This window comes from Eumetopias jubatus, unplaced genomic scaffold (assembly GCF_037043125.1).
Source record: "Eumetopias jubatus isolate StellerSeaLion01/CBP00866 unplaced genomic scaffold, mEumJub1_p1.0 scaffold_2, whole genome shotgun sequence".
In the NCBI taxonomy this organism is placed as follows: Eukaryota; Metazoa; Chordata; class Mammalia; order Carnivora; family Otariidae; genus Eumetopias; species Eumetopias jubatus.
In genome coordinates, this window is record NW_028274808.1 from 72011837 (window position 1) to 72030754 (window position 18918).

The 18918-nt window shown below is 36.4% G+C and overlaps 1 protein-coding gene across 1 annotated transcript in view; it reads right to left on the reverse strand.

Moving 5' to 3' along the window:
* GUCY1B1 (guanylate cyclase 1 soluble subunit beta 1) overlaps nt 1-18918 on the reverse strand; it is a 45238-nt gene that overhangs the window by 21809 nt on the left and 4511 nt on the right. Inside the window, exons 3-4 of the mRNA XM_028104442.2 lie at nt 7311-7411; nt 5715-5833 (exon numbers count right to left, since the gene is read on the reverse strand). Of these exons, the coding sequence (XP_027960243.1) occupies nt 5715-5833; nt 7311-7411 (220 nt within the window). The remainder of the gene's footprint in view (nt 1-5714; nt 5834-7310; nt 7412-18918) is intronic.

Genomic DNA, 18918 nt, shown 5'->3' on the forward strand with positions numbered 1-18918 from the left:
TACTGGTAGAGGAACATTCATGGATATGAACTGAATGAATGAGTGAAACTGCCACCATACCAAAATTAGTGGAAGGAAGCAGTGTTTCCAGCAAATGATAACAGAATATTTGCTTGATATTCAACTGAGATTCTGAGGCATATTTAAGCAGGCTCATAATTTAAATCCTGACTAATCTCTAAGATTGCACATTGCTCATTTAGTTTTCATTAGTCAACCTGGCAGCTTTCCATGCTCATTTAAATTTCATTTTACCTCTGTAAAAGTATTAGGAGGTAAACAATATACAATGTAATAGCAATACAACACCACTGAGAATGAATTGGGGACCCCACTGTAGATTGACTTGGGTTTTATTCCCCGAGGCTATATATCGTTCTTATCTTATCAAATATGGCCTGTTCAAAACTCTTGACTCATCTGTAAATATGTGTGTAAGTGCACGTGTACATACTAACAGAGATATAAAAAATGAAAAGCAAAACAATACACAGAGTGCTGTTCCAATTATGCATTACTGCATGTCAAAGCACCCCAAGCTTATTGGCTTAAAACAATAAGATATTATTATCCCTAGTGGCTCTGTGAATTTTCTGGACTCAGGAAATTCTTGGGTTGTGGTAGATAAAGCTGGGGATGGTGTCATCATAATGTTCTACCAGGCTGTTTTCCCAGGACAGGTCACCCAAAAGGCTGGTAGTACTTGTTGGCCCTTTGCTGGGAGTTGAGCAAACACTGCTGTCTGAGAGCCTACACATGACCTCTGCACGTGGGCTGGACTTCTCACTTCCTGACGCTGGGCTCCTGGAGCGAGCATCCCAAGAGCAACTATTCCCAGATACTCAGGTGGAAACTTTAAGACTTCTTATAAACAAGCCTAGAAAGTATCAAAATGTTACTTCTACCATGTTCTATTGGTCAAATAATCACTAAAGCCAACTCAGATTCAAGGGAAGGCAAATTCTACCTTGTGATGGGAGTGGCAAAATCATATTTCAGGGGAGCATGTGAGGTGGGAGATATTAATGCAGTGATTTTTGGAAAACACGATCGGCAATAATGCAAATAGGACATTGGAAGTAAGATGAGTGTGGATTAAGGTGCAAATACTGTCATATCGGACATTCCTTATGAGCTAGTTTTTTTTTAAGAAGGTTTCAAATCCTCCATATTTTCTTCACTGTTTTAATCAATACACTAGAAGCTTCATATAGAAATTTACTACAATACCAGCATGAAACGGCACATTTTATTACTAATTTACAATTAAGGAAATAGCAGAATAGAAGAAAAATTCTTGCTGAAAGATGATCTTATCTGTAAGACAACATACCCAAGTAAAATGTATAAAATTCAAAAATCAAAATCAAAATGTCTTCTTGTTTTTATCTCTTTTTGATAAATCATGTTTCCGTTTATTAAATAAATTAAAGGATAATAAATTCCAAGGTTTATCTACTATTTTTTTTTTTTTAAAGAGAGAGAGGAGCAGGGAGGGACAGAGGGAGAGGGAAAGAGAGGATCTTTTTTTTTTTAAGATTTTTATTTATTTATTTGACAGAGAGAGACACAGCGAGAGCGGGAACACAAGCAGGGGGAGTGGGAGAGGGAGAAGCGGGCTTCCCGCGGAGCAGGGAGCCCGACGCGGGGCTCGATCCCAGGACCCCGGGATCCTGACCTGAGCCGAAGGCAGACGCCCAATGACCGAGCCACCCAGGCGCCCCGAAAGAGAGGATCTTAAGCAGACTCTACACCCAGTGCAGAGCCTGTCGCGCAGCTTGATCTCACCACGGTGAGATCATGACCTGAGCCAAAATCAAGAGTCGGATTCTTATATTGACTGAGCCACCCAGGTGCCCCAAGAACCATTCTTAGTAACGTATCCAACTGAGAAGCTGAGGAAAGACAACGTCCAAGGAATTCCTCACTGGAACCATGATGAGTGGTCAGAGCTGCCCAGCCTAAGGCATAGTCAAATGGTTTTCCATGTTATAATTCCAGTAGTTATTTTATTGTTACCTGGGAACTCCAAATGGAGATATTAGAATGATCATTTTAAAGTTTCTAGATGGAAATAATGTAACTTGTAAATTAATCAATAAATAGTAATTTGCCATGTCCACACGAGGTGGAAATTGGTCTAGTGTGTTGTCTATTATTATATATTTCATACTATAATTCAACTCTAAAAAAGTTATATCGTCTCATCAAAAGAATAATAATAATAAAATAAAAATAAGTTTTGTTATCTTTAATAAAATAATTAATCTTGAGCTCTCGGTGTATTTGCTTCCTCTTTTTGTACAAACAACAAATCTTCATTCTTCAAGCTTCAAAAATGATACTGATTCATTCTCAGATACAGATTGTATCTGTGGAGATAACATCATTAAGACATTATACATGGTTTCTGGCTCCATGAAGTTTACATTCCAGCCCAACAAACAAGAAATGATAATAGAGTGTGAGAATTATGAGGGCTGGGGAAATAAGTGTACTGTGAAGATATGGGAAATGACAATTACCCTGACTTAGAAAGGGCAGAGATTGGAGAGGGGAGTAGTGTCCTCCTGGAAGAAGTAATTTGACCAACGGGATAAGCAGGATTTATTTAGGTGAAAGTAGCAGTAACAGTGTTCCAGACGAAGGGAAGAGCAGGTGCCAAAGGTCAGAGGATAGAGACAGCAAGATAAAAACAAAGATTCTAAAAAGGAAGTTCCGTTTTGGCCAGGCTGCGGGACAGGAAGAGGACGGATGGACAGGGGATGTAAGTAGTCTCAATCATTTTAATTACTTTCGACCTTTTCCAGCAAGTAATTGAGAATCGTTGAAGGATTTAAGCAAGAAAATGATATAATCGGATATATTTGTACTTCAGAAAAAACAGCAGAGTTATAGAATGGAAACGAGATCAGAAGAGGCTTGAAGGGAGGCTGGGAAGCCATCCAATCTCTAAAGAATGATAGCTCTCACAAAAGTGTAGAGGAAATGAAGAAAAGTGGTAGAATTTTCAACATACAGTATTCAGGAAATTGACTCTAAGGCTTTGATGACTGATTAAAATCAGGGGGTGAAAAAGAAAGAAGTTTTTAAACTTTTAAAATGAAACCCAGTTTATCTTACTCTTTAGTGAAGGATTAAAGTCTACAAAAAATAATGTTTTATTAATTTATATAATGAGAAATGTGAATTTTTTTATTTTTATAAAGTTTTTTTTTATTATTATTTATTTGACAGAGAGATAGAAGCACTAGTAGGCAGAGAGGCAGGCGGAGGGAGAAGCAGGCTCCCCGCAGAGCAGGGAGCCTGACGTGGGACTCGATCCCAGGCCCCTGGGATCATGACCTGAGCCCAAGGCAGCCACTTACCTGAGCCACCCAGGCGCCCCGAGAAATGTAAATTTTTATTTGGGAACAAGGATCTTAAGACAATCTATGAAAATCAGTTGCTTTGTTTTGTAATCACTTATACAGAAAAAATATTCATTTAATTTCTATGTAAGTAGCCTAATCATAAGACAAATACCTGGAGTATTTTAATCCATTCAATTTGCCGGTAAGATATGCAATTTGAAAAACAGGGGACAAAAGAATTAGATACAAAATATCCAATTTTGGTGAAAACTTCGCAGTATTCTAACTTTCTAGTTTCTTCATTATTCACACTCACAGTGAAAGAAAAAATCTTATGCAATTTAAAGATACATTAACTAAAGTTGCATATTGACTTTGAGGAGAAAGGACTTAGGGCTACTTAAAGTAATGCCATCCAATGGAAACAGAAGGCAATAAAAGCCACTAGAGCAAGGCACAAATACTTGCCACATAAGTAATGTTAAAGTTAAAAAAGAAAAAAAGAAACAGGTGAAATTAATGTCCATGATATATTTTTATAGAACTCAATATATCCAAAATATTATCATCTCAACATGGAATTTATATAAAATATTTATCAGCAATTTTGTATTCTTTTTGTACTGCTGTTGAAATCTGTTCTGTATTTTACCCATAGCACATCACATTTCAAATACTTAGTAGCTACACGTGGTTAGTGGCTATCCTATTGGATGGTGCAGTTCTAGAACACAGGGAAACCCACCAAGAGGCTGCTTGCTCTCTAACTGTGCTGTTACAAATTTAGTAGAGGGTCACAAGGAGTAAAGGTTTAAAAAATTTTTTGTGGGGCACCTGGGTGGCTCAGTCGTTAGGTGTCTGCCTTCGGCTCAGGTCACGATCCCAGGGTCCTGGGATCGAGTCCCACATCGGGCTCCTTGCTCAGCAGGAAGCCTGCTTCCGCCTCTCCCACTCCCCCTGCTTATGTTCCCTCTCTCACTCACTGTGTCTCTCTCTGTCAAATAAATAAATCTTAAAAAAAAAATTTTTTTTTGTAAAATCATTTGGATAGTTGTTTTGTTATGGAGATGTGGCCATGAGAACAAAAGTTAAAGGTAAGAGAGAGGAACTGCAAATTGCAACTTTGCCAATAAGGTGACAGGAGTCAACAAAAGTATTAAAAAACGGAATATGTATTCAAAAATCCAAAATCCCAATAAACTTTCAATACCAAACTTTAATCCATTTAAAATAACTCTTTTAAATACAGCCTGTTAACACTTAATTTAAAAATCTCCTGGTAGTGACTTCATTTGGAATTGGCAGCTTTTTTTTTTTTTTTTTGACACCAGTAGTTCTATAAATCCACGGCAGGGCATTGCAAACCAGTTTCCATCTTGATTTAGTGCTGTTTTAAGTTTATAAGAAAAATGTCACTATGTAAACAACAGACATTTTGATTAAACACTACAGTTCTTATTTTGGCTATGAAATCAATAATGCAGCTGGATTGAAAGTAGTTTACATTCCCTCCAAACTGGGCTTCGGCTCAGCTAGTATTGCGCTGACATCATTTTCCAGCAAGATCTGGCCACTCTCAGCAGCTGGGTCAGAAATAATCCTTTACAAACAACCAAATAATTTTCAACGTTAACACATTTCAAGAAGAGGGTCTTACAAATGCCTGTGCTTAAAATAGGGCAGTCAATCCAAAAATAGCCTCTCATCTAAATGGGTAATTTACTAGTAAAAACTTTTAAGGTAATTTAAACAAGCATAGAAGACAAAGGTCTTTGGGGACATTATTTTTTTCACTTGAACAGAAACTGACTTTGGGAGTGCTCTCCTATTTTCTTTTCTACAGTAGCTTAATTAATAGGTAACTGGGAGCAATGCTTCTCAAATTTGTTTTGGTGGCCGAGCACCTGAAAGCCATCGTGCTTTCTCCTAAACTTTGAGCCCACGGAGAAGGTCATCGATACTATTTAATTATACTCTACAAACTGAGAATACCTTAAAAGAGAAAAAGAAGACCGCATTATATATCAGAAACATAAAACCACAACTACTAGCACATATAAATCATGAAAAAGGGGGCAGTTAAACTAAGATCACAATAGGCCATGCTGAGATTCTCAGAGAGCATTAATTTACAACTTGAACATTCAAGGTCAGCAACCAAAAGTTAAAGAAAAATATATGAAACAAAAATGCTAAAATGGATTCAATACCACCCAATAACCATTATTTTATGTGATTCACTGTGATTCCATTTTAGCAGCAAGACACCGTCATCTAGCTGGCTGAGCAAAAGTATTCTAGAGCCTCTGTTTAAGAATCAGTAACTCAGAACTTTTAACTCCGAGACTTCAAATTGCTTACCTGTAGAAATTCTCTGACATTAGATCCCAGGACACGCAAGATTGTATCATAACCAGACTCTTGACAAAAGACAAAAAACATCTTCCCGAACATTTGGAGGATTTCCCCAGCATTGAGATCTATTTATAGGTTTGGGAGAACAACAACAATAAAACATATTACAGCTAGAATATTGTTAATGGGAAGAATGAAAATAGGTGCATAATTAAAAAATTAAAATATCCTCAATTTTTGCGCAGGTAGACATTGATCACAAGAAAAAATTCTGACCTGAACAATACAATGAAATCTGTGAAGACAAAATATTGACATGTCAGCAGCATAGGTGTGTACCTACGTGCCAAACAGTTTCTCAGCTTTCACAACAAACTACTTAATTAATTTTGAACTTTTTTAAATCTGTATTTAAGGTATTAACTTATTTTTTCTGAAAAACACAGAAAAAAATCAAGAATGCACATGACAGTATGTTGGTGAAAAATGGTTTTCTTAATGTAAATATGCATATTTAGTAAGTTGGTTACATGTAAAATGTATCCCAATATCCTGTGTTTTTCTTAATGTTCAATTATTAATATTTCCTAAAATCTTTATGTTTTTTCTGTAATATCCATTTTAACTGCCATCTCATTAACTTAGGGACACAACAATTTATTTAACCAATCCACTCTTATCAAAAAGGTAGACTTTTCCAATTTTTGATAATACAAGTTATCCTGAAATGAAAATATACATAAATCTTAATGCAAATAGATCTAAAAATTCCTTTAGGAAAAATTCCTAAAGGGTTTGTACATTTTTAAGAGACTTTAACTAATGATGCAAAATTATTCTCTACAATGTTGTCTTAATTTACCATCAGATTAACAATGTGTGCGATTTCTTCTTTAACTCTACTTTTGACTACACTAGACACTTAATTTTAAAAATTACCAAATCTATATGAATAAAATTTCATATTTGTTTCCATTTTGATTACTAGCAAGGCTGAATATTTTTATTATTAACAAATTACCATTCTTTCTTTGTAATTCTTGTATTCTGTAATAGGTATTTGCTCTTCTAGTTATCAGTGGCAAAGCTCAAAAGTTTTTCTGTTCTACCCAAACTGTGGCCTAGTTGTAAATTCAGCACATGAGAATAATTTTGAGAACAACTTTTTTTTCCCATGAAGCTGTTTTTGAACTTTGCCTACTTTGCATGAGCTTTCCCTGATGTAGACCTCAGTTTCTTGTTTTCTTTTACCAATAGTTAATGGAACACGAGATTGCAAGAGAGATTTGGGGACAATACTTTCTGCATACTACACTTTTGTAATTACTGTGTTGTTGACACCATAACTGAAGTTATTATTACATGAAGTCTCAATAATTTTTTTCCACCCCAACACATGGTTTTCTGTGAGGGGGTGCAGAGAGCTTCTCCACTCTCTAAAGAGCTTGTGAAGGAAAACTAGGACTCAGGAAAGCCTGAGCCTTCCCTCTGCTGTTGTGCAGTGTACAACCTATGGAACTATACAATGGGATCTTGGTTCATGTACTCCTTTGGGCTTCTATGTATAACTCAGCCAAAGAAGGAAAGTCACATTCAACTTACTGAGGACTTTGCTTGCAGCAGCAACCAAATCATAAGTTTTAGAATCATCATATATTATTCTGACAAGAAATTGTCCTTCTTCATCTAACTGTGCCTCTTTTCTGGAAAACAAAAACAGACAGGAGGCAAATGCTGAAATAAAAAAATAGCTACTATAGCTAAAACTATTGCGTAAACGATGGTTTGACACCTGAAATGGGATGTTTTTGGCCAATTTGTTTAAATCAATGCCATTTGCCTAAAAGTCTAATGATTAAGAAGAAATCATTCCACATTCTCCTCCCCAAATTAACATGATATATTTAAGCATAGTTTAGCAAGACTAACATTTACATAGTACTCTAATGCCCAATACAATGCCTGGTATTAACTATAATCAAGAAATAACTTTTGGTTCAACAAATAGCAAATATCAGTTGAGTCCCTAACTGGGCCAGGCATGGTTCCAGGCATTAGGTATCAAGCATTTAGCAAGATAAACAAAAATACCTGACCTCTTGCGGCATACGCATTCTAGGAGGGGAGACAGACCAGGCATAAAACTAATAAGTAACATATAATGGTAAGTAGTTTGAAGAAAAATAATGACAGGTAGTGGGGTAGGGAGCTTGAGTACAAAAGCCAAGAAGCTGAGATACTGGCAACTGAGTAGAGTCTGAAGGAAGCTCTGGGAGTGAGCCAGAGCAATGTGGGGAAGAGGGCTAGGCAGGAGCAGCCTGGGGCATTGGGGGACCAGCAGAGGCCAGTGTGGCTGGAACAGGCGTGGGGGCAGTTTTGGACATCCTAATGTCCAAAACTCAGGTTTGAGGTGCCAAGTGGATGGATAAAATCTCCTAACATATCCTTAGCTTATTAAATACAGTAGCTCAAAATATATACAGTATTCATGAAAGGAAATTATACTCACCATTTTTAATAGTTGTCATGATCATAGAAGTATTTTTATCTTGATAAGATTTGGATTATTTTTCTCAAACAAGTGCCCAAAGGAGAAATCTATTATTCAAAATATTGCCAGCTGTAGAAGAGAACTGACAAGTTTGCAGGTATCTTTTCCAGTGTTAAAATCACAAATAGGTGGAGCTTGGATATAATCCATTTAACTCTCAATCCAATTCATCTAAATCCCTGTAGGCTGCCAGGAGAATGCAAGACAAACCAGCACTATCATCAGGTGAAGCTGCAACACAGTAGCTCGAATAGCTACTCATGAAATGCTGCCAAGGCAGGCCACAGTCCCTTCCCCTCTCTCTCCGGGCTAGAATACCAGCGTCTGCTCAAGGGAAGAACTCCAAATGGTGGCATGGATTAGGTCCAGGGGGCATGGGGATATTCTTAAAAAGTACCCTGTGTGCTTAAGAGCATACCATTTATTTGCCTGCAGTTGTGCATAACATTGCATAAAAAAAAAAAAAGAACCTGATTTTGGTAGGCACAGAGATCTGAATTTCAGAGCCCAGAATTTACCAGCTGAATGAACGTGGACAACCCAGACAAAGCACATGAACATTAAACCCCCACTTTTTAAAAACAAGAGCTGTAATATAACCGAGCTTCCACATTTTAAGAGATACAGTGTGCAAAAGTATGTTCTAAGCTGTTGAGGAGTGTGTGTGTGTGTGTGTGTGTGTGTGTGTATTACTAATGACCATAGTGCTTCCCATGTCTACGTATTCAACAAATTAAAAAGATGTGGAATATCTTCCACATATAAGATGTGGAAGTCTTCCTTTTGCTGAACTTACATAGCTATTAAATGAAGGGAACACATGTTCCAAACCTCAAGTCTTTTTAATACCGAAGGTCAGTGAAATATCCCCAAATTTTGAAGATGTAATGTACAAACACTGACTTATCTCTTGATAAATGCTATTATGTGTCTTACACATTCTAATTTCTAATTGTATAAAAATATAAAATATAGGCAGGGAAACCTTTTAAAGAATCCTCCCCTATCCCAATAACCACTGCTAATATTATATTGGAGTTGTTCATGCCTGAATATACTTGTATGGATGACACACACAATTATACTGCCTTAAAAGTCTCCTTTTTTGACTTAGTATTTGATGGATATCTCTTCATTTCATTCAATACATTTCTACACTTTGCATAAAATTGCATTGTATAGACATACTGAAGTTTTAGTAGATACTGAGATTTATTTTTTTGCAAGTATGAACAAGGTTGTGATGAGTGGTGTCTTTGTAGCTATTAACTGTATTTCTATGTAAAAACAATAAATTCCTAGAAATGGGATTGCTGATTTGAAAGATATGGATAGCCTAATTTTTCTCATTTTGCCACTAACATTTTATTACAAAATAGCATTGGTCAACAGATTAGAATTTTGAAACCTCTAACTTAGGGCATTCTAATAAAATATAGATACATTTTAATTAAATATATAATAAAGTATAAATTCATCTATGCTCTCACTGTGCCCTCTTCTCTCTCTTCCAACTGGGATAAATCAGATGACATAAATTTCTATAATAAACTCAGTTCCTCAGAAACACTCAATAACCCATAACAATAGTTAAATGAATGAGGTACAAACAGAATACTCAATCCCTCTGCATAAAATAGAAGAACGGCCATCTCCCTAGAAAACCCCTAACCATGAGTCAATGCATTCCTTCTTTCCTTTCTCTTGTTTTAATAAAATAAGCTCTCTTATCTTTTAAGCTTTACTTCCTGAAATGATCAGCCCAACGTGCTCCCTGGAGGGAGGTTGAAATATAAATTAAACAGTAGTACATGGAAGGAAACAATTATCTTCTTTGAAAAACGTCACACTAAATTCTAATGAATTATTTAAAATACTTAGGATTCCTTATTTACATTTATCTTAGAAATCTTTTGGAATTTTGAGTGGCTCTTTAATTACTCTCCCCTCACTTCACCCGGGAAAGGGGTATTTTGCCACAAATATTTCAGCACCTATTATGCCCTAGGCACTTTTCTAAGTACTTTTAATATATTAATAAAGGAAATAAAGATCCCTGACCTCAAAGAGCTTACATTTTAACTGGTAGAAACAATGAGCAATAAATATATGCTCAAATTTTATAACCTATCATGAGGTGATGAATGTTACAAAACAAAGTAGATGAGGATAAAGGGATGAGAGTAGGGATGTAGGAAGAAGGGGAAGGATACAGTATTAAAATAATGATTATGAGAGGCTTCCTTGGAAAAGTTAATTTCCTAGCAAGATTTTAGGTGGTAAAATTGATCTCCATGACCTAATCTTTCTGGACCCATTTTCCATTCTTCTGTAAATCATTCTTCATCTTTTTCCCTCTTCAGGGGAAAGAGAATTTACAGTGCAAAAGGAGTAGTATGCAAAATAATTAATTTCAGGCAATAAGATCAAAGAAGCTACTACAAATACCTTCTCAATGTGTCTTCATTCTCAATACTACTTTTCTTCTAACTTCTGGACAAATTTGTATTTGTTCAGACTTTATGCTGTCAATGATTTAGCCTCCGGAGGGTGCAGAGTTGATAATAACCATCTCTCAGATACATCTTGAAGATATATCTGCCACTCTTTTTTGAGGGAAGCTTCAATGGGCCTCCTTCTGACATTACACTCTTCCTTTGCTCCTCTTGGAGATTTTTTTTTTTCCCCTAGCCTACTTAAAACCACAGAGGGTGACCAGCAAAGAAAAGCTGGGAAGTAAGCTAATATTCAGATTACATAAATGATTTCTATAATTCATGTAATATTAGCTCACCTCATAATTCTCCATAAGTTTCTAGCTTTTTTCTTAAAAGCAAAAGTAAAGGATGCTTCAAATATATAGATATAACATTTCTAACAATATTTAAGGTTTATTCTCTTGACAGAATTTCTTTTGTGCTTAAATTATCCAAATTCAGCCAAGTACACTAACCCAATTTTCTAGAATCACTCACCTTTCAGAATATATTTTTTTGAGCATTAACTTTGTTTAAATTGTTGCATACACAAAGCAAGGGTGTAATTCCCTGTTATCTAAATTATATTTAGTTTACACGTGAAAAAAGCCAGAGGTTGATCTGTGAAACAATTTTAAATTTTCTCAAAAATGAAAGATTTTGGACATACTTTTTTTTCCCAATAACTCGCAGATGACAGCAAATATCATATGAACCCAGAAGTAAACTGGATTAAAATATATTCAATAGTGTTCGTTTATCAAATGCAACCGATAGAACTATTATCATCATATGTCCGAGTTTGTGTTATTATATCCTGCTGCTTCCTATTATTTTAAATATCTCTTGGATAACCCTAAAGAATACAGTCTTCCCCCTCTTTCCAAACAGTATCACTTGCAGTAGTTTGTGTTATCTTTACCTGTATACTCAATAACTGTATTTGGGCTAAGCATTACATTTTTCTACTTGGTGCATTATTCAATGAAAGAAGTCAGCATACGGTAAGACATATTGAGAGATTTATTTTTAAAGTGGCTTAAATGAGGTTGGATGAAGTGGGGGAAAAAAGACCCTTTCTTTGGTTAACAAGTAAACCTAGACAGAGAAACTCATCTGGTTTCATCTGTACCATAAGTCAGAGTGTTTTCTCACGCAGCATGCAAAAGAAGCAGCTAAGCTACTTCCATAGGAGGTTGCACTAAGCTTGGGCAGGTCACCTCTCAGTGCTTCCATTTCTTCATCTGTAAAATAGAGGAACAGCAGTACTTACCTGTAACCCTGTTGGATGGCAGAATTAGTCTACATAACGGATTTAGAATAGTGTCTCCCACCCATTTAATGCCCAATACAGCCAACCGGCAATATTTTAGTTGTTGAAGAAGAGGAAGGAGGAGGAAGACAAACTGGTAAGTGGAGAAAGAGAAGGAAAGAAATGACAATCAAATATTGGGAATTTGTATTCAGCATCAAAAAAGTCAAACTAAAGGTGCACTTAATTTGTTGATTTGATGGTAAGTTCTCTTAATTCAAACAGCCAAGAACAAATAAATCCTGTCCCCCTAAGGACTTTAAAAATAAAGACCAAGCTCTCACCTAGAGATGGAATAAGAAATCATCATGTTCCGTATATTTGAAGCCACAGCAAGTGTTTAAAAATTAAGTAGGCACACATGAACAATTTTCCTAGTAGCAATTCCCCTCCTACTTTTAGTGATGGCTATTTGTTGGAATATAAGTTGATCTTTTATTTACACTAACTACCTTTCCCCAAAAGAATAGTAGGTATTTTTACTGTGGTGTTCTGTGGTTTTGGCTTTTGCCTTTTGCTTTTCTAATTATTGGTGCCTAACCCAAGTGCTGGAATAGAACGTGTGCTCAATAAATGTATGAATGTTTTAAAAGAAGTGAATGTATTAATTAAACCCATTTCCCTCACATGTTTCTAAACTGCCTATTAAAAATCAAGCAATCAAACATTACTGGCAAAACTGAGCAGTTTGTTTTCAAACTACTATTTAATTTTTAAAGACTAGGTACACAATTTGTCATAAATATCCAGGCAGCATTTCTCATAACTCCATACTTAAGGAGTTAATCCTTAACTGTGAAATGTGATTGTACAAAAACCTGAATTCATATTCTGACGCTGAATTCCTGCTGTTATACACTTTTCAGATAAGTTTAGTGTACTAGAAAGACCTGACTTTTAAGTAAAGAGGTTTCTCATAGAGGTAAGAAAGCAGGTGCTCTGTGATGTAGACCCTGAATACCGGCACCTTAAAAATAAAGTCTCAAAATAGGGTCTGATCTCAGAAGGAAAAGGTGAGCATATATCAAACAATCAACCTGGCCAGTTATCTTTGAAAACCATTATCACAGAACATGTTTAATTAAAAAACAGAATGTAGATGTCACCTTGACAATAGCCCCAAGATGGTCTATTTTAGTGTACAGTAAGGACATCATAAATGTTGAGTTGTGTCCAACCAGTACTAAAATTGAAATCCCCCACTTACAAAACACAGGTAACTCTATATAATATCTAAAAAGTTAAAAATTCACATTGTTTTTTTTCTGAGTGGTTGTGAAGTATTAATGACCTCTCAACTTTCAGTAGTGAATTCACACTAGGTCTGAACCTGCAAAGGAGAAACTCTGGATTGAGGCAGCTGCAGAGGGGAGAAGCAAGGGAAGAGATGGGTCCTTTAAATGCAGTGATGGCTTCCTGCTTGGAGTCTCTTTCAGTTAATAAAGGTCCCTCCTTAAGGCAATGTGTTCACTCATCCAAGTACTATAAACAGTAACAGTAAATACTGTCAAGAGTGACACATATTGAGGCAAAGTGACATCACTCTTGATATATAATTGCATTTCCTTTCTTTGTACAGGTCTCATTTGTAACTGCCCAAATTCTGAAGGCACATTCATAAACATCTCATATGAGCCATTTTCAGTAGCTTCATCAGACAAATGAATTCACTTAGATCTTTGTGTGTGTACTTCATCATGAACTCACCTTGTGACCTGCTGAGTCACAGCTCTTCTAAAAATAAATGGGTTGCTCAAAATTTCTGAGGCTCTGGTTTTCTTTAGTAAATGTGCTAGTTGGTGAATAAAACCACCTCTAAAAATGTCATAGCCAAAATCACCTGTGTAAGTGCTTGAAAAGCCCAGGAAAACAAAAACAAAAAATGAGTAGTACTAATACACATGCGTATTGCCCAGGCCCATGCTAAACTGGCTGCCTTTGGAAAGAAGGTCATAGGTTCTTCTCTTTGGGGGAAAGCACATAATATAATCATTGCAAGCCTACCTCTGTTCAAATCCTTGCTGTGATGATTAACAGCTGAGTGATTTGACACAGGGTTTTAAAGTCTTGAAGGCTCAGTTCCCTTACTTACAAAACAAGGACAATGAACAACTCTATTTTCTCTGGTGGTTGTGAGGATTAGGTGAGACAATGAGTATAAAGCACTTTTCAACACTGGGGACTGGGACTGAGGAACCTTATGGTAAGTGTGCGGTATATATGAGCTGTTACGTTCAAAACTGAATGACATGATGAGCATTCTCGTCTGGTTTTTTTTTTTAATTTAATTTCAGTATTACAAACAATTATCTACAGTTTATAACACTGACTTTCAACAGCACTGTATCTACCCAGCTTTTAGACACTTGCTAAAGGATTCAGTCTTGTCCTGAATCCAATCCAGTAGCTGGTTTTTGGTATATGAAATTGGTAATTCAACAGTAGTGTTTTCAATCTTCTATTACATCCATACACAGGGAGAGATGACACAAAAGAACTCTGACTCTTCCAAAAGGAGCTGCTATAATATACTACTTGATCTTCTGCCTTTGCTGATATTAAAAAAAAAAAATCCATTTCAACAGAGTTTATATTGTGTTAAATAGTGGTTATAAATGTCATCAATCTGACATACTAAATCCTGGTTACAAAAAAAAAATCTGTGAATGTGTATGTGTTCTAGTCCCTGGAAATTAAAAATGTGAAGGATTATATATATAATATATTATATATATAATAACATACCACACATACACACACACACATACACACACACACACATACACACATACACACATACACATGGGGGAAAGAGAGAGAGAGAGAAGAAAAAGACCACAATATACCAGGCTCTTTCTTAGGTAACTGTTACAAAGCCTAGAATCTACTGAGACAAAACAAATATTAATCAGTAATAGAAATACATAATTATAAACCCTGGTATGTACCATAAAGAAAAATCACAGTTTCGGAGGTGAGAGAAGCCTTCCTTTAAGAAGTCACATTTGTTTTGCCATCTCAGAGCCGAGACACATTTCCATTTCTGGGTAAGGGATGGGGAGAGTGAAGAGGAGAATCTGCTAAGCACAGGTGTTATCCAGACACATAATATGACCTCACTGATATGAGGAACTCTTAATCTCAGGAAACAAACTGAGAGTTGCTGGAGGGGTGGGGTGGGAGGGATGGGGTGGTTGGGTGATAGACATTGGGGAGGGTATGTACTATGGTGAGCGCTGTGAATTGTGTAAGACTGTTGAATCACAGACCTGTACCTTTGAAACAAATAATACATTATATGTTAAAAAAAAAGAAGAAGAAGAAGAAGACGATAGCAGGAAGGGAAAAATGAAGGGGGGGAAATCGGAGGGGGAGACGAACGATGAGAGACTATGGACTCTGAGAAACAAACTGAGGTTTCTAGAGGGGAGGGGGGTGGGAGGATGGGTTAGCCTGGTGATGGGTATTAAAGAGGGCACATTCTGCGTGGAGCACTGGGTGTTATGTGCAAACAATGAATCATGGAACACTACGTCAAAAACTAATGATGTAATGTATGGTGATTAACATAACATAATAATAAAAAAAAATTCAAAGTCTTCAGGAACGAAAAACTGGCCCATGAGGTTGGAGTGCTGAGAGAAAGCAGGGTATGTGGACTGAAAGATCCCCATGTTTGAGTGATATGAAAATTGATCACAAAGAATTTCAATAAAACAAAAATATAACACTTCTTCATTCGACAATGAATGGTAAGTAGATCAGAATATGCAATGGATCCAAAACCACAGTAACAAAGAGGTACAAAAAATACTTCAGAATATTTGCCTTTTACCTGGAATAGAGACTTCTTTAACCTCAGTATCTTTCGACAGAAAAAAGGTGCTCCATCTTACTAGGCACAAAAACACCATTTTCCACTGTTTCCTGTTTAATGAACAACGAAGCAAAGAAGCAGATGGAAAAGCTGCAAGTACTCATGTCTTCTGAGTTGTCACCCTCTGAACTGGGCCAGTTATACAGATTTCTTAAAGTGTGTTTTCCTGTTAATGTCTACGCACTATCGACTCATAACTATCGCTTTCCAACACACTGAAGAGAAACATGTGCTCAAGTTCCTTATCCTGCAGAGAGGCAAGAGAGTCGAAAGGACATTGTTCCTTGTGAACAGTAGCAATGTCTAGTTAACGTCGGCCACAGCTATGTCTGGATAGGTCAAAAGGGAGAATACAGATTTTCTAATTTTTTCTCTGGCTCTGATGTTAATGAGCAAAGCTCCTTCTCTGAAATACCTAATTAAATAATATGTTTCTATGATTTTGTGTTCAATTCTCAAAAATTGCAGAAAATATTTGCAAGTATTGCAAGTAAAACAAAGACTTAGCTTGATTTCAGAGAGATACTTCAAATCATCAAAGAAATACCCTGAGATCAGGCTATGACCTGGCCTATCACACATCATGCTGCTCACCAGACATGGTCCAGGTTCCGGGAGAGTCTTATGTGAAGAGCTCACTGGCAGATATGTGGAGGGATTTACACACGGACATCTTTCTCCTAGTAAGAATAACTTCAAATGCTAGTGACCTTATCAAGCAACAGACTGTGCCCACCTCCATCTTTCAGGCTAACTAGCAGGTCTTCCTACAGAAAAAGGTCTCGAACCTAACAATGATCTAATTTACCAATTTTTTCTGTATATTATTTTTTTATTTGGACCGAGGAAGTTTCTGGGTGTGACAATATGGTTTCATCTTTATATGTATATTACATTAGCTCCTATTTCTATCTTAAGAGAAGCATTTCTATCTTGGCACCAGAAAAGCAGGGTTGGAGTCCTGACCTTTTAGCTTCCTGTATATAACCCCCTAGGACAGTCCTTTAACCTCTTGGAAACTCAGCTTTATCACTAAAAATAAACAAACAACAAACAATATTGCACTCACTTATCTGTGGAATCTACAAAGGACAAACTCAGAGAAAGGAGTAAAGTGGCAGTTACCAGGGGGTGGGGGTGGGGGAAATGGGGAGCTGTTGTGCAAAGGGTAAGACTGCCAGTTGTAAGATTAACAAACTGATTATAACTAATAACATTGTATCATATACTTGAATGTTACTAAGAGAGTAGATCTTAAATGTTCTTACCACAAAAAAAGAAATGGTAACTGTGTAATAGAAGTGGTAGCTAATACTACGGTGGCAATCATTTCACACTTAATAAATGTATCTAATCAACACATTGTACGCCTTAAACTTACACAATGTTATGTGTCAATTATATCTCAATAAACCAGGAAAAAAATGAGCTGGAAAAGTCTTTCCAATTTCAAATGGGTACTGTTGCACTCAACTGAAATTGCATAGAGGAAAAGACTGGAAATTTTAAACAATTTTTAAAATATAGAGTACCAGTGATATATAAAAACCTATTTGAACAAGGGTACAGAAAGGTATAGAAATTTAATTGTATGGCCTCATGAATATGAAAATCTGATTAAAATATGACAAAACATAAGGGGCACTGGGTGGCTCAGTGGGTTAAACGTCTGCCTTCAGCTCAGGTCATGATCCCAGAGTTCTGGGATCAAGCCCCCATCAGGCTCCTTGCTCAGCAGGGAGCCTGCTTCTCCCTCTGCCTCTGCCTGCCGCTCCCCCTACTTGTGCTCTCTCTCACTATCTCTCTCTCCCTATCAAATAAATAAATACAATCTTAAAATAAATAAAATAAATAAAATATGGCAAAACAGTGCCTTATTTTGCTTGTTTTAATTTTTTTTTATAAACTATATATGAGGAGCAAATGCTACATTTTCAAACAATAAATAAGGATTAGGTGAGGGAGGATGAGAAAAATGTAAGATTGATTCCAAAGTGGAAGCAGCGGCATGAAAGTAACAATCTTCCCACAATCTGCAGAATGGAGAGGATGGGTGGGGCAAACCAGACACAGAGAACCCAGTCATAGTGCTGTTAAGAGGACAAAGGAAAGTGCTAGGAGCCAGAATGAAAGAAGAGGAGAGTCTAAGGGGCACTTCGAATTCAAAGAACTGGTACCAGTTGCACAGAATGGACAAAAGGGAAAAACAAGTGAAAATGACAAGGAAGTGACTACTTGTCCTAGAGTGATGAGGGAACGTTTAGTTATGTAGACCTCAATGAGCTACTACTGTTGCTTAAAGGAGAACTTCGTATCTTTCAGGTGAGCTGGGGAAGAGAAAAGTTGAAAAATTTTGGTTCTAGAGTGAAATTAATAATAGCTACCACTTATTAAATAGTTCCTTTTCAAAAACTGTGCTAAGCACTTTCAGATATTTTTCAACATGTTACAACAACTCTATACAATAGGTATTATGTTTTCCTTACTCCGCGAGGCTTAGAAAACTTAGGCAACTTGGGAAAGTCACATAACTAGCTTATAGCAAAGCACTTGCCTATATGAACCATAATGATTAATTTGTGATTAGCAAATTCAACTAGATACATTAATTTCAAAACCGGAAGATAAGCATGTTTCTATGCTTGAGTTACAGGCAGAAATCTTTCCATGTCTGTGTTACAGGCAGAAAAGTCAAGAAAAAATAAGACAAAAATATCCTGATAACTCTGAAAAGAGTTAGTAGCATAAGATTTTATTCAGAGGCAAGGAGTATATCTTACTTTTCTACCCTCAGTGCCTAAAACACTACACTATGCTCATGAAGACTAAGCTTAACTAGAAAATGAAAAAAAAAGGAATAAATCAATGAATGAAAAAGTATGATGCCCTTCTGTGGGTAAATCAGATAAAACCATACTAAACATATATGAATTCTTTATTCAAGGAAGATAATGGACAGCCTTCTAGAGGAATTGCTCCAACACGTACCAACT